This window comes from Canis lupus, chromosome 30, assembly GCF_003254725.2.
Source record: "Canis lupus dingo isolate Sandy chromosome 30, ASM325472v2, whole genome shotgun sequence".
Lineage (NCBI taxonomy): Eukaryota > Metazoa > Chordata > Mammalia > Carnivora > Canidae > Canis > Canis lupus.
Genome location: NC_064272.1, coordinates 30077129 through 30098241, shown reverse-complemented (window position 1 = coordinate 30098241; position 21113 = coordinate 30077129). Strand labels below are relative to the sequence as shown.

Sequence of the window (21113 nt, the reverse complement as noted above, 5' to 3'; positions counted from 1 at the left end):
CCGATGCCCGAGCCCACTTCGTTCCTCCAGCCACCAGGTGGCACTGTGGCGAAGCACCCCACCCAGCAGGGAGCGGCGCCCTTCTTGGCCTCGCCGGGCCTTCGTTGGTCGGAGGGCGGGTCCCGAGGAACCGGAAGTGCCGAGGCGCAGCCGCCGCCGCCGTTGCCGCCGCCGCCGCCGCCGCCGCCTTTAAGTGCCGTGTTCGCCGCCTGGGTTACCGCCGGCTCCGTCGCCGAGGAAGCCGCCGCAGCCGGGCCGGGAGTGGAGGCGGCGCGGCATGAAGCGGCGCAGGCCCGCTCCGTAGCACGCGTCGGGACGCTCCGGGCGGGGCCGGGGGGGAAGGTGCAGTATCCGCTCCCTCTCCTTCCCCTTCGCCCGCGAGGCCTGGGCCCCGGCCCGGCGGGCCCGCTCCGCCTCACGGGGGAACCGCCCGGCGCGCTCTCCGGGGTAGCCGGCTCTGCGCGCCGCCCCGCGCGGGTCACAGCTGGTGGCGGGGCCCGGCGTGCCGGAAGAGGAAGCCGAGGCTCTGGGATTCCGAGTCCACCAACGTCCACCAGGGCGCCCCGCCAGCGCCGGGTGCTGGCCCCTGGGCTTCCACGTCCGTTATCTTAATTGAGCCTCGCTGGGGTGGGGAGCCAGGTATTGCCCGGGCTTACGGAGGAGGAAGCGGAAGCCCGCACCGAGGCGAAAGGATCCGCCTAAAGTTGGACTGTGGCGGATCGGAACCGGACTGAGATTTTCCTGGCTTCGCAGCCGGTGTTTTTTGTCCTTCCTCCTGCCTCACTCTAGATCGATTCCCTCCTTGCTCGATGGCCCCTTCTCATCCTGTTTCACCCTCCACCCCGAGGGGCAGGATAGCTACAGTCCCCTGCCCCCACCTCTCCCTCCACACACTTTCTAAGACTTGGCATCGCCCCTCCCCCCCATTGTCTATCCTCAGCATTCTCTGCTGCACCTGTCCTCCTCCTCTTCTTCCCCCCTTCATAGCTTTCGAGTTCTTTGCCCAGTCTGTTTTAATGAACCTCCCAGCGGGCTGTGGACCCGGAGGAGTGCAACAGTCAGGCATCAGTGAGGCATGGGGGTGCTCAACTGGGCGACTGTTTGACTCTTGGATTAAAAATAGGAATGACATTTGAGTAGGTCCAAATTCAGGAGTCCTGATGCTATTCTCTAACCCAAGATGCTCTTCTCTGAGTGAGGGGCTTGGTGCATGGGAAGGTGGCCTGACATCGTAGTCCATTGCTCTTATGCTAACATAACTTCACTGTTTTCCCTCCATTTGGCCACCACATCTCTCTCCATCAGCTACCTGGGCGATGAGAGCCCAGAATTAAAGCTGGTAACAAAGTCACAAGTGTAATCACAGATCCCCTTTTCTCTTTTACTAAGCCAGAATTTCAGCCAACTTAATGCTTCCTTTTTTATGGAAAAGTTACCTAATTATTTTCAGAATCTAGCTGGAAAGGTGCAAAAGTGGAATGCACTTAAAATGGATGGCACATTCTTGGTCTATGAAAAAAAAACTGCTAAATGCAACTTAGTTCCCTTTCCACAAAAATGGCCTGTTCTATAATTCTTACTGGTTGTTCTACCGAGTGTACTGTCTTCAACCAGTTCAGTATGTATTATTGAAAATAGTACAAGTGTATTAATGTAAAAGCAGGCTCATGGAATAAGTGTTACTAATCATCTGTCATTTTTGAGGATTTGCAATAGCCGCTGAGCAACCTCACGTTTGTGTGGCTTTTATGCTTTTTAAAGTTCTTCCATAATTTTCCTTTTAATGTATATCTAGATGTCAGGGTTTACCTTATTAGGATATCCTTTTGAGTAAATTAGGCTATATGTTCCTGAAATTTTTTAAAGGCTATAATTTTATACTAAAATGCAGATATTAAGTAATTCAGGCATTACAGTACACCAAGAAAAATATTTCTATATCAGCATTAAATACTATTTGAGATTTTAGAGTTAATCTTTTTGGCCACATATGATCCATTTCAATAATGATCAACAGCCTTATAACTTATTTCATTATCCCGGTGAGCAGGGTTGGATGGTGAGAAAAGGAAAGACTCCTGTGAGAAGAGAGCAAGATGAGCAGAGGGATCTATGCTTGAAGTTGAGTCACTTGAAAAAGATCTCTTTGAATGTGGAAGAGGTCTGAGCAGATGAAAATACAATCAGGTAGGCACGAAGGAAGGGCCTTAAGTGAAGAGGTAGGTGGGGGAGTAAAGTATATGCAGTGTTGACAATGTATGCTGATTCTCTCTTCTAATTTTTGAAATTAGAATTTTGAGAATATTTCAATATAAGGTGTTAAAGAAATCTACAACTTAAATAATTTTGTTACACATTTGTATAAATTAACATTATATAGTATATCTATCCTAGAAAATGTGGGGTATTCGTTTACTATAAACAGAGTAGTAGAATGTCATTTGAACAGTAAAAATCTGTGTGTGTGTGTGTACAGAGAGAGACAGAAATAGTCCAGAGACCCAATTCAGCAATAGCAGGTAATTTGCTATTAATGAGTGTGAGCTAATGCAACTTTGACATAGGAGAGATGTCAAGTTAATGGTGACTCAAGAAGCTGGCAGTAAGCCTTGGGAAGTCGGCCTGCTGAGCTTCCCAGTTCTATTCCCTAGCCTTATTCTTGTGAACAGTGGTTTGGACATGAAGTTCCAGATTTAACAGATGGAGAGCTGAGAAAAATGAGCACAGTTTGTGTGGCTTTTTCTCTCATTTGTCCCTCACTCTGTTAGAAATCAAACTAGATCCACTGACATTTGATAGAAATTAGGCCTCCCTCTAGCTTTTATTTTATTTTATTTTATTTAGATTTATTTATTTATTTATGAGAGAGAGAGAGAGAGAGAGAGAGGCAGAGACACAGGAGGAGGGAGAAGCAGGCTCCATGCCGGGAGCCCGACATGGGACTCGATCCCGGGACTCCAGGATTGCGCTCTGGGCCAAAGGCAGGCGCCAAACCACTGAGCCACCCAGGGATCCCCCTCCCTCTAGCTTTTAGATGGACAATCTTACTGTCATATACTGCCGCTTACTATCAGTGTGCTAAATAGCAGTTGAACTAAATGACTTTTTCTCTGCTGAGCTGTTAGGATTTTGATCCCTGGAGGTAAATGTTACAGGTTGGATACTTGATATAATTCTTGGATGAATTTTCTTTCTTTTTTTTTTTAATTCATTCATGAAAGACAGAGAGAGGGAGAGAGGGAGGGAGGGAGGGCCAGGCAGAGACACAGGCAGAGGGAGAAGCAGGCTCCATGCCAGGAAGCCGATGTGGGACTCGGTCTCAGGGTCCAGGATCACACCCTGGGCCAAAGGCAGATGCTAAACCTCTAAGCCACCCCGGGATCTCCCTGGATGAATTTTCTGTCACTTTTGCAGTACAGTTCACTGTAGCTTGAAAAAAGACAGACTATCCTGGCCACACAGTTCAGTTCATTTCGCATGCCATGATGCTCCCCTGGTGAACTAATTCACGACCTATACCTGCTAATTACTTTTTACTCTGTGGTTGGTAGTTACCCTGGACTCTTGTTAACTTGAGAAATTGAACTTTAAGAAAAGACATCATGTTAAATATACAACCATGCATTGATTCTTGTTCTAGAGGTAGTTACATAAATGTAATCTATTTCTTTCCCACATCCACGGGTTGCTCCAGAATATGTTGCTTCTTTTTGATAATTTCATGAATAGTGCATGTCAGAATATCACACAATGGCTTATGATGACAGTTCTTGTTTTTTTTTCTAATACGTTACTGCTTTAAATATTCAAGTATTGTTTGAATATTGAAATAAAGAAAAATACATCCTCTTCTGAATTTGTAAAATGAGAAGAAACATCATTAGTAGATGAAATATTAACATTGTTTTGGGGTTGAACTGGAAAATTGGGTTCAAACTTAATCAGAATATCAATAATACAAACATTAAATGCTTTTTTTTGCATAAACTACTTCAACTAATTAAAGCCGCTTGAAGATAGTATCTTTTTTCTCTCATTTAATTATGAGAGTTAAAGTTACATAATCTGTAATAATAGTTACATAAATTCCATATAGTCGCCTAAAGTGATCGTGAGATAGTGATATCTAGGCAAGAGCAGAAGACAAAGAAAAACGTACCAGCCATTTAAGTCTTGTTATTTGGAGTTCCACTGAAACGGAAACAGTATTTATATTATCTTAATGAGTGCCCTAGGAAGTGTATTACAAGTACATTGTTTGCTGCAAGTTTAATACTGTTCTAATTGGTCGTGATTATTTCTGTTAACTGAAGTTCACGTTTATCAACTGTGTTACTTTTTTAAGTGCAAAAACACTTAACTCCCTTAGCACATTTAGATTCACTATTGACATACTCTTGGATGGAGCATTGCAGCCAACTGGCATATGGCCTGTTTCCTTCCAGTGTGGGAAAGAAAAAAGGAATTTTGGCAAGAGATATGTAAGGACAGCCTTTTATAAAAGTTCCTAAAGGGATTTATAGTCACAGTGAAACAGACATGACCTCATTTTTTTTAAATCTCATTTTTAAACTGAACACAGAGAAGATGGAGCTATTACTTTTCTTGCTAGGTTTCATTGCAACTGTCCTGAAGAGCATTTTTTCTTGCCTTTTTTGGTAGGGTGGGGGGAACACTATCAGACTATCATTCCCGTTAATATAAAGAAGAAGGCAGGCCTGTGAACAACTTCATGTGCCTTATTTTTCCAGGAAAATGCAACATGGCAGCAGCAATGGAAACAGAACAGCTGGGTGTTGAGATATTTGAAACTGCAGAGTGTGAGGAGAATATTGAATCACAGGATCGGCCTAAACTGGAGCCATTTTATGTTGAGCGATATTCCTGGAGTCAGCTTAAAAAGCTCCTTGCTGATACCAGAAAATATCATGGCTACATGATGGCTAAGGCCCCACATGATTTTATGTTTGTGAAGAGGAATGATCCAGATGGGCCTCATTCAGACAGGATCTATTACCTTGGTGAGTATGAAGTCATAGTTTCTGAGAGGAAATGCTGTTTTCATTCAAAATCCAGATACAATTGACACCCAAATTTTGTTGAGTAAATGATGGATCAGTAATGTTCCATTTAAAGGAATAAAATGCCTTTCTTTAGGAATGGTCAGATTAGGAACACAGACCATAAAACCACTCTTCAACACCTGCTGCTTTCATTTTTTTAAACCAAGCCTGGTTTTGATGTCTTTTTCCTGAACCTATTCACTCCAGATTTAAGATCTGAATTAAATGTATTGTGCCACTGACTTCTTTGTCTATTACATTTTTTTAAAGATTTTATTTATTTTAGAGAGAGCATGAGAGAGCATGAGTAGGGGAGGGGCAGAGAGAGGGACCAACAGACTCCAGGTTGAGCCCCTCACTGTCTCAGTCTCACAACCCTGAGATCATGACCTGAACCTAGATCAAGAGTTGGTCCCTGGGCAGCCCCGGTGGCGCAGCGGTTTAGCGCCGCCTGCAGCCCGGGGTGTGATCCTGGAGACCCAGGATCGAGTCCCACATCAGGCTTCCTGCATGGAGCCTGCTTCTCCCTCTGCCTGTGTCTCTGCCTCTCTCTTCGCTCTCTCTGAATGAATAAATAAATGAATTTAAAAAAAAAGAACGACTAAGCCACCCCAAGTGCCTTTTGTTTATTAAATTTTTAAAAATAGGTTTACTCCTTTCTCCCAAGTTATTTCATTCATATACATATATATATTTTTAGAGATACTCTGCATTAGTCCACTTCAGTAATTATAGATGCATTCTTTTTTTTTTAACAACCTAATACTATTTCATTTATAATAGTGCCATATTTACCTAACCATGCCTCTAATAAGGGACATACAGGTTTTTCTATTATACTGTTACAAAGATGAGGCAATGAATATCACTTTATTAGATCATTTTGTACATTTGTGAATTTATGAATAGGACTAATTCCAAAGAGTGGAATTGCTGGGACAGAAAGTATGTGTATTCTAAATTTTGGTTAATAATTGCCAACTTATCCTTCCAAGATTATAGGGTTTATATTCCTATCAGCATTGTCTCAGAATATCTGTTACTCCACACCTCTTCCAGTAGTGAGTAATCAGAGGGGATTTTTTGTTTGTTTGTTTTGTTTTTTTATCTTTTCTGGTCTGACTAGTGAACAGCAATCTCATTGTAGTTTTTTTTTTTTTTTTAAAGATTTTATTTATTTATTCATAGAGACACAGCTAGAGAGAGAGAGACAGAGACACAGGCAGAGAGAGAAGCAGGCACCATGCAGGGAGCCCAATGTGGGACTCGATCCAGGGTCTCCAGGATCACACCCCGGGCTGCAGGTGACGCTAAACCGCTCCGCCATCGGGGCTGCCCGTAGTTGGTTTTTTAAATTGAGGTATAATTGACATTATATTAGTTTCAGGTGTACAATATAAAGATTTGATACTCGTATACACTATTAAAGGATCACCAAGGCAAGTGATCTAGATATTTAGATATCTTTTATCTAGATATCTTTTATTTTACATAGTTAACAAAGAAGTTTTTTTCTTATGATGAGAACTTTAAAGATCGCTCTTAACAGTTTTCAAATATGTAATACAGTCTTACATAATCACCACTCTGTACATTACATTCCTATATCATTGTAATTCTAATTCCAATTATAAGTGAGGTTGAGCATCTTTTCACATATTTAAGAGACATCTATTTCCTTTTCTCTATTTATAACCATTGTCTATTTTTTATTGGATTGTGGGTGTTTTTCTTATTAAGCATTTTTTAAAAATTTGTATAATGAGGAAATTAACCCACTGTAGTATTTTCCCTTGAGGCTTAATTTGTCTTTTGCTTTTAGTGCCTTTTGCCATGTAGAAATTTGTGATTTTTTTTTTTTGATAGTTAAATTTGTACTTCTATGTAGGTTTTGGCATCCTAACTAGAAAGGCTGTCACAACTCCAGGATTATGTCTTTTAAAATCTTTGTTTTAACTTTCTGTTGGTTCCATTGCTCTGTCAGATGGAGTTCCAATACTATGTTGCTGCTACTGTTATTATCATGACTTTTTATGTTTTAACTGTTGGATAGCACTAGTCACCTTTCATCACTTTTTCATACCTGACTATTTTTGTTTGCTTGTTTTTCTTTTTTTAAAGTTTTTATTTATTTATGAGAAACACGAGAGAGAGAGAGGCAGAGACATAGAGAAGCAAGCTCCCTGTAGGGAGCCCGATGTGGGACTCAATCCCAGGATCCTGGGATCATGACATGAGCCAAAGGCAGACAGACACTCAACCATTGAGCCACCCAGGCATCCCAGTTTGCTTATTTTTCTGTGAGAACTTAAAATTAGCTTCTATAGCTTCTTTCTATATGCTGTTTTGGGATTACATTATATTTATGGGTGAAGTTGGGGAAAATTAACAATCTTTAAAATTTTGAGCTTTTCAAGAAAGTTGTATGACTTTTCATTTTTTCAAGTCTTTTTTTCTGAATCCTAATGCCTTAGTGTTCAAGTCTATTATATTCATCTGAAAGTTTTTTCTGTATAAATCCATTGTTTTAGGGACACCTGGGTGGCTCAGCAGTTGAGCATGTTAAAAAAAAAAGTTTGTTTTTTTTTTAAAAAAAGATTTATTTATTTATTTGAGAGAAAGCACACACACAAAAGAGCATGGGCAGGAAAAGGGACAAAGGGAGAGGGAGAAGGGGAGAAGCAGACTCCCCACTGAGGGTAGATCCCAACTCGGGTCTCTATCTCATCACCCTGAGATCATGATCTTAGCTGAAATCAAGAGTTGGAGGCTTCATTGACTAAGCCACACAGGTGCCCTGTTTGTTGTAAAATTTTTAATGTGAACACCAATAAGTGTGTTCTGTTGTGTCATCAAGAGAGAACCATTGGGAAAAGCTTGTCTTGTGGCTTATACAGAACTGGTGTGATGGGCAACTGAAATGATTGTGGGGAATGGCTCTAATTTGAAACTAGAAGAGAGCCAGTTTTTTCGTGTTTGAAGGCTAAAGACTCCTAAGAAGGCTTAAGGAGGATATGATCACATTTTGTAAAAATAAATAAATTGTATTTTATTTACTAAGTTTTATCTATTTAATAATAAATAGATTTTATTTATTTGACAGGGAGAGAGAGAGAGAGCACAGAGGAAGCAACAGGCAGAGGGAGAAGCAGGTTCCCTGATGAGCAGAGAGCCAGATCCAAGGCTTTATCCCAGGACCCTGGGATCATGACCTGAGCTGAAGGCAGATGCTTAACTGACTGAGCCAAACAGGCCCCCCTCACATTTTGTGAAATTATGAATGGTATAGATAGGTGACTGCAATCCTAACAATTCTATGACAAAGTAACTCTGGAATATACAGAATAGATTTAAGACAAAGTCAGATGCTAGAGTGAATATTAGCTCATATCTAACTTTTTCTCCAAAAGGCAATACAAACTAAGTTTAAGAACAATTTAGGAAAATCACATAAAGGAAGATGTGACTATTTGGGGGCTTATCCCCAGCCTTTGCAAGGGTTAGCATGGAAGTTACCATGCCCTTCCACAGACTACCTTCTCTGGCATTATCAGAAACACTAGGCTGAAAATCATTTCTATCCAAGAGAGAGTACCTTGTTCATCCTGTGTGATTTATTATTCTCCTTCCTTCACCTTCCCATAGCTTTCTTGGAAATGATACCATCCTAGCGCCTTTTATGGTAGAAGGACTTTGTTTACTTTGAGTGTTCTTAGGTTCACATCTTCATAATCATAGTGTGTTTCTGTTCTCTTTTGCATATAGTTCATTCTACACTGCTGTAATATTCACATTCAGTTACTGCATGATTTCACAGAATAGGCCTGACTTCTACTTAGGATAGCCCTCTTTACTTCACCCTTCCCCAATAAAGGACAAATCACATATCAGATTTTGTATTGTTTTAATGAGTATACTTTCATCTGAAATTTATTATTGACTATTGTTATAGGACATTTATAGTGACAAAAAACTAGAATTCAGTTAGACCTATGTATACTAATAAGTGTTTTAAATGATTTAGGAAGAAAAAGAATTTTAGTGATCTGTAATTTCATGAAGCACCCCCATTTGGAATTTCATGACTCTATTGCCAACTTGTAAGAGACTTACCAATTTTCAAAAAGCTAAAAATGACATTTGTCCTTATTTCATCTTATACACTTTTATGTTTGTTTTGAGAGGGACGAAGATCTAAATATTGAAATGAAACTTGAGCATTTTTCTGTGAAACCAGGGTTTTATTGAAGAAAATTTCTAAGGCAAATGGCATGTGCACCTCCTACTTATTAACCTTCTTATAGAGTGCAGGATTTTTGCAGTATATAGAAGGCATTATGGGGCACCTGGGTGGCTCAGTTGGTTAAGCAACCAACTCTTGATTTCAGCTCAGGTCATGATTTTGGGGTCCTGGGATTGAGCCCCACGTAGGGCTCATTGCACTCTGTGCAGAGTCCACTTGAGGATTCTTTCTCCCTCTGCCCTTCCCCCTGCTCATGCTTGCTCTCTGTCTCTCTGTAAAATGGGTAAGTAAATCTTTTTTTTTTTTTTAAGAAGGCGTTGTGTACTTAGACTGCGATTGCAGTAGATTTCTATTTTTGAAAATTATATATAAATTATTGTTTTCTCTTATAGCTATGTCTGGTGAGAACAGAGAAAATACACTGTTTTATTCTGAAATTCCCAAAACCATCAACAGAGCAGCAGTCTTAATGCTCTCTTGGAAGCCTCTTTTGGATCTTTTTCAGGTAGGATTAAACATTACTATTCCTGTGATTTGGTGTACATTTTCAAATACTGTATTTACTAAGAGGCAGAAATTCAAACAGGGTTTTTTTTTTTGTTAAAGTAGATGTTCATCAAATAGAATTAAAATATTTTTCTATTTTTGAACGTGTGGCTGTTAAATTCCATTTAATTCTCAACATCTGAAACTAAGGGATATTACAATTCTGATTTTTAAAACTACCTTCTCCCTGTTTAATCACTTTTCCCTTCTATAAACTTGTTAGTGGGCAACCCGGGTGGCTCAGTGGTTTAGCGCTGCCTTCGGCCTGGGGCGTGATCCTAGAGACCCGGGAACGAGTCCCGCGTCGGGCTCTCTGCATGGACCCTGCTTCTCCCTCTACCTGTTTCTGCCTTTCTTTCTCTCTCTCTCTCTCTGTCTCTGATGAATAAATAAATAAAATCTTTTAAAAAACAAAACAAAAAAACTTGTTAGTTACATAGTTCTCACATTTTGGGGGAAGAATTGTTCATATAAAAGAAGTAATTATATTTCCAGAAAGTTTTTTATTTAAATCTTTAAGTTGAATTTGTAGTTCTAATACTTAGTAACAGTCCTAACTTGAGGGTTAAATCAAAGTACAAACTTCAGTTTTTGTTTCTGAGTAGTAGAATTCAGTTTATGTAGAATCAAAGCTTGAGGGTTGTTTTTATATTTGTTTTTTTTTTTGTTTTTTTTCACCAATATCTTATCTTTAGACAAAAAGCAAATAGTTCAAACACCCCAAGAACAAGATGATAACTTGGGTGTGATCTTTTGCCCTTTTGGTTCTCATTTATTATTTTACATTGAATACTTCCTTATTAAATAGTATTTTGGGTTAAATGAACTAAAATATATTCTTAGGAATTAAAAAAATAATTTGCATGATAACTAATGGTTTTGACTATAACTGTTAGGGCTGTTATTTTTCATATAGGCTTATGACTTTTCTTTAAAACAGAAAAAAATCCTTTTTCTAAGAACCAAAATAATGGTACTTTCCTCATGGAACAGTTTGGAAATTAATAAATCAAAGTTCTTTTTTATTTTAAACATTTATTATGGAAAATGCCAACTAGTAGAGTTATTTGTGATTATCAATAATTATCAAATCTTGGCCATTTGATTTCATTGTAGGCGTATCAGTACCCCATGTAGTCCCTACCCCCATCTCTTGGATTATTTTGAAGCAGAGCCAAATATGTTGTTTTATTCCTAAATAAATTAGTACATGTATAAAGGGTACAAATTCTTTTTAGAGATTACCACAGTATTATTATCATAAACAGTTGATCTTTTCTTCATATGAAATATTCAACTAGTGTTCAAATTTCCCTGAGTTTTAAATAGTTTCTTTTTTTATACTTGATTTGTGCAAATAAATAATGTTCATATGTTACAATTGATTAATAGGTCTCTTAATTTTTTGGTTTGCCTTCCATCCTTTCTTTTCCCCATTGCACTTTATCTGTTGAAGAAACAAGCTCTGCTTTTGCTGATAGTTTATCCATGGTGTTATTTGATGTATTTTTCAGTCCCCTGTATTTTCTGTAAAAATGAATAGGTAGTTATATCTAGAAACGTGATCAGACCCAGGTTTGCTTTTTTTTGAAAGCAGAGTCTCGAACAGATATCTGTATACCCATGTTCATAGCAGCATTATTCACAATAGCCAAAAGGTGGAAACAACCCAAGTGTCCATGGACAGATGGATGGATAAACAATTGTGGTATATCCATACAATGGAGTATTATTCAGCCTTAAAAAAGAAGGAAATTCTAACATACCCCACAACGTCGATGAACCATGAAGACGTTATGATAAGTGAAATAAGCCAGTCACGAAAGGACAAATACTATATGATTCCACTTACATAGGTACCTAAAGTAGTCTAATTCATAGAGATAAAGTAGAAGGTGGTTGCCAGGGGCCAGGGGAAGGGAACACGAAGAAATGTTGTTTGACAGGTATAGAATTTCAGTTTTACAAAATAAAAATGTTCCAGAGATGGGTTACACAACAATGTGAGTATACTTAAACTATTGAACTGTACACTTAAAAACAGCTAAGATAGTAAATTTTACGTTATATTTTACCACAGTAAATACTTATCTACTTCATAGATAAGGTATGCTTCCATCAAGAGGCATGTAGAACCTTATTTCTTGTGTGATGATAGCACCCTTTGATCATTGCCAAGATCCATTAATTAATTAGGAGTTATAAAACGGTGGTATTTTATCATTCCTTCTTCATTTATTAACCAAAATACTTCTATAAAAAGAAATTACTATTAAACAACTATTCAGTTATCCTGAGGTCTAATTCATAATGAAAAGACAGGATAGGGGCAGCCCTGGTGGCTAAGCGGTTTAACGCTGCCTTCAGCCCAGGGCCTGATCTGGAGTCCCTGGATTGAGTCCTGCATCGGGCTCCCTGCATGGAGCCTGCTTCTCCCTCTGCCTGTGTCTCTGCCTCTCTCTCTCTGTGTGTGTCTCTCATGAATAAAATCTTAAAAGAAAAGGCAGGATAAAGTTTGATTCTTTCCCTTTATCATTTTTCAAATAATTTGTTTCCTGCAGTCCTCCATAGGTGATAAATTAGGGTATTTTCGACGAGTGTTTGGGGTTTTTTTGTTCTTTTGTTTTGTTTGTTTTGGTATCTTTATAAACTTAAAGAGTAAACTTGATGTTTTTTGGTCCATTGATAGTTATTCTTATTGTACAAATTGTCTTATTTTTGGCTGGTGCCAGCCCTTCAACTTGATATGTCATTTCCTTTTGACAAGATCCTTGCTAGTATGATGAAGATATTCCACATTCATCTTAAACATTGCCTATCCCATGCTTGAAGTCAGCCATTCCTCCATGGAGCTCTGGTTCCTTTAGAACCATGGTCCTTTAAAAGACCATGATCTGGGTGCTAGGGATGTTCATTATTATTGGGTTGGTAAATATTTCTGGCTTTTTTTAATTGAACACACTAGGGAATATACACATTCTGTATGTGTGTGTGTGTTTGAAATGGAGATATCAATATGAATCCAAATTAATTCAGATAAACTGAGTTCCAACTGATACATCTAATTCAGATTTTATAGTACAGGATTTTTCTTTAACCTCATTTATCTTACATATGAATCTCCTTATGCTGATTCCCAAAATCCCAGTTTAAGCAACAACATAATTCATTTGTTTACCCCATAACACACACACACAACAGTTTCAAAATAACAGAGAAATCAACACTGATTACTTTTAACAGTAACTTGGAATTGTTCTTCTCTGTGTGATTATGCCACTAGTTTCTATATAGTGAAGTACATTTGCTTCATTTTTAAGTATTGGAATTCCTTTATTTTTAATTGAATTTTGTTTTATAAAATAGTTACAGGATTCCAAATTCAAATCCACAAAACAAAGTATATTCAGAGAAGCTCCCTGTTTCTTCCATTCTATTACCTTCCGTCTTCTTCTAGATAGTCATTTTGTTTTTAACTAGCTTATCTTTCTTTTTAAAAATAATGTGAGTATATAGATGTTCATATACTCCCTTAGATAAATAGCAACATACAGTATACATTTTTTCTACCTTTTCAGAAATGAAATCTCTGGATCAAAAGATATATGCTTTTGTAATTTTGCCAGATAGTACCAAACTTCCCTCCATGGAACTGTGCCATTTTGAATTCCCACTAGCAAGATAAAGCATACCTGTTTTCCCACAGACTCCCCAACATAATATATTGTAAAACATTTGGATTTTTGACAGTTTGTTAGATGGAAATGTTATCCCATTATAGTTTAATTTACATTTCTGTTATAGCAAAATTGATTGTCTTTTTATATGGTTTGTTATCTGCATTTCTTTCTCTGTATTTTGTTTATTCGTATTTCTAACCCATTTTTCTATAGGGGGTGATCTTTTTCTTCATTCTTAGGAACTTTTATATACTGAGGATATTGACCTTTTGTCTGTGACTTGGTTGGCAAATATTTTTCCAGGTTGTCATTTGTAGTTTTACTCACTATAGTGGGTTAGGGTGTGTGTGTGTGTACATGCATGTGTGTGCTGGCCATGTAAAATATTTTTATATCATCAAATATATCAGTCTTTTTTGTATTGGTTCTGGACTTTTTTGCTCCTAGAATTTCTGTCTTCTGTCATAGTTAGGACAGTTTTCTCTACCCTCAACTTATAAAAGAATTCACTAATGTTTTCATCTGGTACTTACATGGTTTCATTTTTTGAAGCTTTATTGAAGTGTAATTGACATACAGTAAACTGCAAATATTAAAGTATACAATATGATAGATTTGGGCATATGTATGCACCTGTGAAACCGTTACCTCAGTCATTACCGCCACAAGTTTCCTTGTATCCTTTTGTAGTCTTCCCTCTCCCACCCATCCCCTGGCAACTGTGGTACAGTCTTGTACAGTCTTTCACAAGTTTTATTTCTAAGTATTTCAGATTTTTTATTCTACTGTAAAACGTATTTTCTGATTTTAATATCTGGTCGGTCATTGCCAGTATTATAGAAATACAGTTGATTTCGTATATTGACGTTATCCTGCAACCTTGCTTAAACTCTTTTATTAGTTCCATTAGATTTTTGTAGCTTCCATTGGATTTTTCTATATAAACAGTCATATTGTCAGCAAACACTGTATTATTACTTCTTCCTTTCCAGTGTGGTTGCTTTTTGTTTCTTTTTCTTGGGTTATTGTGCTGACTAACTTCTCTAGTACAAAGTTGAATAGAAATGGTGAAAAAGATGTTCTTGATCTTAGGGGAGGAGTCATTCAGTTCTTAACTAGTTAAGTCTGTTAGTCATAGATTTTTTCATAAATGCCCTTTGATAGGCTGGAGAGATACTTTTCTATTTCTGGCTTGCTTAGAATTTTTATCAGGAGCAGATAACTGAGTTTTGTTAAATATTTATGTTTTTGAAAAGATCATAAGGTTTTCTTTTTTAATTTGTTAATATAGCAAAGCATCACTGGATTATTGAATGTTTTTTGCTTTTTTTTTTTTATTCATGAGAGACACAGAAAGACAGAGACAGAGACATAGGCAGAGGGAGAAGCAGGCTCCATGCAGGAAGCCTGATGCGGGACTCGATCCCAGGACTCCAGGATCACACCGTGGGCCGAAGGCAGGCGCCAAACCACTGAGCCACCCAGGGATCCCCAGGATTATTATTTTTTAATTTACTTATTTTTTTATTCATGATAGACATAGAGAGAGAGAGAGAGGCAGAGACACAGGCAGAGGGAGAAGCAGGCTCCATGCCAGGAGCCCGATGCGGGACTCGATCCCGGGACTCCAGGATCGCACTCTGGGTCAAAGGCAGGCGCTAAATCGCTGAGCCACCCAGGGATCCCCAATCCCCAGGATTATTGAATGTTAAATCAACTTTGCAAGCCTGGGATAAAACCCATTTGGTTATGATTTATTATCCTTTTTAAGTATTGTTAGATTAAATTTGCTGTAATTTTGTTTAAAATATGTTCATGAGAGATACTGGTCTATAAAGTTTTTTTTTTCTATATATGATTTTGATAGTGTTATGCTGGCCACAGAATAAGTTGAAAGTCATTTCCTCCTTTTTAATTTACTAGAAGAATTTGATAGAATTCACCAGTGAAGCCATCTAGACCTGTAGTTTTCTTTGTGGAAAAGGTTTTTTTTTTAAGATTTTATTTATCTATCCATGAGAGACACAGAGAGAGAGGCAGAGACACAGGCAGAGGGAGAAGCAGGCTCCACGCAGGGGGCCCGACAGGGGACTCGATCCAGCGTCCCCAGGATCACGCCCTGGGCTGAAGGCGGCGCTAAACCTCTGAGCCAACCGGGCTGCCCATGTGGAAAAGCTTTTTTAACTGAAAATTTAATTTTTTTATTAGATATAGTGCTATTTAGGTTATCTGTTTCTTTCTGAGTGAGCTCTTATTGTTTGTGTCATTTAAGGAATGTTTCTATTTCATCTACAGTATTGAATTCTGTTGACATAAGTTTCATAACACTCCCTTCATCTATCTATCTATCTATCTATCTATCTTGTCTATCTTGTCTATCTATCTATTTATTTTATTTATTTATTTATTTATGAGAGAGAGAGAGAGAGAGAGAGAAGCAGAAGCAGAAGCAAGCTCCATGCAGGGAGCCCGATGTGGGACTCGATCCCAGGTCTTCAGGATCATGCCCCGGGCTGAAGGCAGGAGCTAAACCACTGAGCCACCCAGGGATCCCCCTAATCTATTTAGTGTCTGAAGAATCTGTGTGATGTTTCTCTCTCACTTCTGATACTTCATGTAATTTGTGTTTTTCTCTCTTTTTTTCTAATGAGTCTGCCTTAGGGTTTATCGATTTGGTTTCATTGATTTTTCTGTCATTTTCTATTTTGTTGTTTTATCCTCTGATCTTTATTTTCGTCTTGCTTTGTATTTCATTTGTTCTTTCTCTGGTTTCATAAGTTAGTGGCTAAGGTTACTAGTTTGAGACCTTTCTTTCTTTCTTAAATAGGCATTTAGTGTTATAAATTTCCCTTTAGGTACTATAGTAGCTGCAGTCCATACTTTTTAATATGTTGTGTTTCCATTTTCATTTAGTTGAAAATACTTCCTATTTTCCCTTTACCCCATGAGTTATTTAGACGTGTACTATTTAGTTTCCAGGTAGTTGTGTATTCTCCAGAGATTGGATTTCTAATCTAATTCCATGATAATTCAGAGACCATAATTTGTATGACTTAATTATTTTCCAATTTTTGAGTCTTATGGCTCGAATATGATCCATCTTGGTAAATGTTCTGTATTCACTTGGAAAGAATGTGTTCTGCTGTTACGGGATCTAAATGACCATTAGATAGAGTTAGTTTACTGTACTCATGTTTTTTCTATTTACTATTCCTTACTAATTTTCTGTTCTACAGTTGAGAGAGAATGTTGAAATTTCCATTTCGTAATTATAGATTTGACTGTTTCTCTTTGCAGCTCTATTAGTTTTTTGTTTTTTTTTTTTGTTTTTTTTTTTTTTGCTCTATTAGTTTTTTTTCCACATATGCTGAAGCTATGTTATAAAGTACATAAGTGGACAGGATGATTATTTCTTCCTGAGAAATTGACTCCTTTATTGGTAGTTGATGACTCTCCCTGTTTCTACCAATATTTTCTACTCTGGAGTTTAATATTAATATAAGCACTCTAGCTTTCCTTTAATTAGTGTTAGCATAGAATGTACTTTTCCATTATTTTAACAGCTTTATTGAGATATAATCTACATACCATAAAATTCATTCATCCGAGTATACAATTCAGTGGTTTTCAGTATATTCACAGAGTTGTACAGCTATCATCACAATCTAATTTTGGAACATTTGTTTTCCCAAAAGGAAACCCATTAGCAGTCACTCCCCATCCACCTAGCTGCTCACCCTCAGGCCTGGGCAACTACCAATCTACTTTGAGTCTCTATAGGTTTGCCTATCCTGGATGTTTCATATAAATGGAATCATGTTCTGTATGGGCATTTATGACTGGTTTCTTTTTAATCGGCCCTGTATTTTCTGGATTCATCCACATTGTAGCAGATGACGATACTTCATTTATTTTTATGGCTGAATAATATTTCATTTTATAGATGTACTACATTTTATTGATCAGTTTATGGATATCTGGGTCATTTTGGCTTTGAGCTTTTATGAATAATGCTGCTTTTAACATAAGAGATTTTGTGTAGACTTATATTTTTAGTTATCTTGGGTATATATCTAGGAGTGGAATTGCTGGGTCATGTGGTAACTGTTTAAATTTTTAAGGAATTACTAAATGGCAGCTGTACCATTTTACAATCCGACCAGCGATGTATGAGGCTTCTAATTTTCTACATCCTCACTAACACTTATTATTGCCTGTCATTTTGATTATAACTATCCTGGTGAGTATGAAGAGGTATCTCATTGTCATTTGATTTGCATTTTCCCAATGATCAGTGATGTTGAACACTTGTTCATGTCTTACTGGTCGTTGGTATATCTTCTTGAAGAGATCTCTGTGCAGGTTCTTTGCCCATTTTAAATTGGGTCTTTCTGATATTGAGTTTTAAGAGTTCTTTATATATTCTGGATACCAGGTGCTTATCAGTAGGTGATTTGCAGATATTTTCTCCCATTCCGTGAGTTGTCTTTTTGCTTTTTTCTTTAATTGCAGTAGTCATTACTTAGTATGAAATCAGTCCTAATTACCTTGGCAAGTGTTTAGTACTATAATCATTAATTTAGATCTATACATTTAAACACAGTTGCTCTGGTCTCTCCTTTATGGAGGATAAGACATTTTTGTGACTTCCTTTTTCTGCTGTTTATCGTTTATCTTAATCTGAAGTTCTTACATCTTCATTAAAAAAAAAAATGTGCCTTGGGATCCCTGGGTGGCTCAGCGGTTTGGCGCCTGCCTTTGGTCCAGGGCATGATCTTGGAGTCTCAAGATCAAGTCCCGCGTCGGGCTCCCTGCATGGAGCCTGCTTCTCTCTCTGCCCGTGTCTCTGCCCCCCCCCACCCCCGTCTATCATGAATAAATAAATAAAATCTTTAAAATTAAAAAGTTGTGCCGAAATGCATGTAATATGAAATTTACCGTCTTAACCATTTTTAAGGGTATATTAGTGCACATCATTGGCAGTAAGTATATTCACATTGTTGTGCAACCATCACCACCATCCATCCACAGAACTTTTTCATCGTGCAAAACTGCAATTTAGTACAAAACTTTTTAAAAAGATTTTATTTATTTATTCATGAGAGACACAGAGAGAGAGAGAGAGAGGCAGAGACACAGGCAGAGGGAGAAGCAGGCCCCACGCAGGGAGCCCGATGCGAGACTCGATCCCGGGACTCCAGGATCAGGCCCTGGGCCGAAGACAGGAGCCAAACCCCTGAACCACTCAGAGATCCCCTTAGTATAAATTAAATAGCTGCCTATTACCCCTCCACCTAGCCCCTGACATCCACCATTATATCTTCTGTTCTTATGAGTATGACTACTCTAGGTATCTCATGTAAGTGGAATCATACCATATTTGTCATTTTGTACCTGGCTTATTTTACTTAGCATAATGTATTTAAAATTTGTCCATGTTGTAGTACGTGTCAGAATATCCTTTTAAAAAAAAAGAATATCCTTTTTAAAGATGAATGATATCCCATTGTTTGTATATACCACATTTTCTTTTTTTTTTTTTTTTAATATTTTATTTATTTATTCATGAGAGACACAGAGAGAGAGAGGCAGAGAGAAGCAGGCTCCATGCAAGGAGCCTGACATGGGACTCGATCTTGGGTCTCCAAATTCACATCCTGGACTGAAGGCGGTGCTAAACCGCTGAGCCACCAGGGCTGCCCATATATTACATTTTCTTTATCCATTCATCTATTAAGAGTAACTTCCACCTTTTTTGGCTATTGTAAATAATGCTGCTATGAACATGGGTATACAAATATATTTTCATGTTCCTACATTCAGTTCTTTTAGGTATATACCCTGAAGTAGAATTGCTGGATCATGTAATTCTGTTTTTATATTTTTGAGAGATTGCCATACTGTTTTCTACAGCCACCACACCATTTTACATCCCCACTAGCAGTGTCCAAGTGTCCCATTTTCTCCATATCTTCACCAATACTTATTATTTTCTGGCTTTTTAGAGTAGCCATCTTAATGAGTATGAGGTTAGATCTTATTCTGCTTTTGATTTGCATTTCCTTAATGGTTAGTGATATGAAGCATCTTTTCAAATGCTTATTGGTTATTTGTGTATCTTTGGAGAAATGTCTATTCAAAGTCTTAGCCCATTTTTTATTCAGGTTATTTGAGGGGTGGGGAGGTTTGTGGCTTATTTTCTCAGTAGTGTTGTATTGTTTGAATAAGTACCACAAAAGGATATGTCCAAATCCCAAAGGTGTCTGTGAATGTGACCTTGTTTAGAAATAGGGTCTTTCCAGATGTAATTAAACATCTTAAGATAATCCTGGGTGTATGGTAGGCCCTAAATACAGTAACTGACATTCTTTTTTTTTTTTTTTAGATTTTATTTATCTATTTGTAGAGAGCACAAGCTGGGGGAGGGGCAGAGGGAGAGGATGAAGCAGACTCCCCCTGAGCAGGGAGCCCAATGCAGGGCTTGATTCCAGGACCCTGAGATCATGACCTAAGCTGAAGTCAGATGCTTAACTGACTGAACCATGCAGGTGCCCCAACTAGTATCCTTATAAGACAAAGGAAAGGGAAATTTGAGACAGACACAAAGGGTAAAGACCATCTGAAGATTAGTGGTATGTTGCCACAAGTCAAGGAACCCTGGAGCCACCAGAAGCCTTTGGAGGAAGCCTCACTTTGCCGAGCTCTTAATTTTGGGCTTCTGTCCTTCAGAACTGTGAGAATAAATTTCTGTTGTATTCAGTCATCAGGTTTGTGGTGATTTGTTAGAGCAGCCCTAGAAAACTAATGTATGTTCTTTAATGCACACAGTTAAATTTAATAAAGTATAGTCATTCTGTTTTCTCTTTGATTGCTTGTGCTTTTAATGTATCTAAGAAACTGTTGCTTAATCTAGATTAAAAATCACAGATTTTTGTCTGTTTTCTTATATGTGAGTTTTATAATTTTAGCTCTTACATCTAGGTCTTTGGTTCATTTTGAGTTAATTTTTATATATGGGGTAAGATAGGGGCCCAAATTAATTCTTTCACATGTGGCATCCAGTTGTCCTAGCACCACTTACAGAAAACTATTCTTTCCCCATCGAAGGGTCTTGTTGAAATTCAATTGACCAAAAATGTATAGACTTATTTCTGGGCTCTCAGTTCAGTTCCAGTGGCTTATAAGTCTTTCCATATGTCAGTGTTACGCTGTCTTGATTAATGTATCTTGTACTATTGAAGTGTGAAAATGTGAGTCCTCCAATGTTGTTGCTCTTTTTCAAGATTGTTTCAAAATTCCTTATCAATACTATTAGGATCAGTTCATCCATATCTGGAAAAAAGGCAGATGTGATAGCCATTCTTTGAATCTAGTTTATTTTGGAGCATATTGCTGTCTTTATAATCTTAAGTTTTCCAATCCATCAGCATGGGATATCTTTACATTTATTTAGATGTTTAACTTTTTTTTTTTAAGATTTTATTTATTCATTCATGATAGACTTAGAGAGAGAGAGAGAGAGAGAGAGAGAGAGAGGCAAAGACATAGGCAGAGGGAGAAGCAGGCTCCATGCAGGGAGCC

At 37.9% G+C, this 21113-nt stretch overlaps 1 protein-coding gene across 6 annotated transcripts in view; it reads left to right on the top strand.

The window, feature by feature from the left end:
• Positions 1–134: 134 nt before the first annotated feature.
• Positions 135–21113, top strand: part of DPP8 (dipeptidyl peptidase 8) — an 81421-nt gene continuing 60442 nt past the window's right edge. For 2 of the 6 annotated variants that reach the window (XM_049104031.1, XM_025472448.3), the window contains exons 1-4: positions 138–342; positions 2051–2187; positions 4752–5021; positions 9699–9811. In XM_049104031.1, the coding sequence (XP_048959988.1) occupies positions 2151–2187; positions 4752–5021; positions 9699–9811 (420 nt within the window). In that variant the 5' untranslated portion in view covers positions 138–342; positions 2051–2150. Of the gene's footprint in view, positions 343–471; positions 640–2050; positions 2188–4751; positions 5022–9698; positions 9812–21113 lie in introns of those variants that run through there. The other 4 variants (XM_049104033.1, XM_049104032.1, XM_049104030.1 and 1 more) reach the window with 4 other exon arrangements.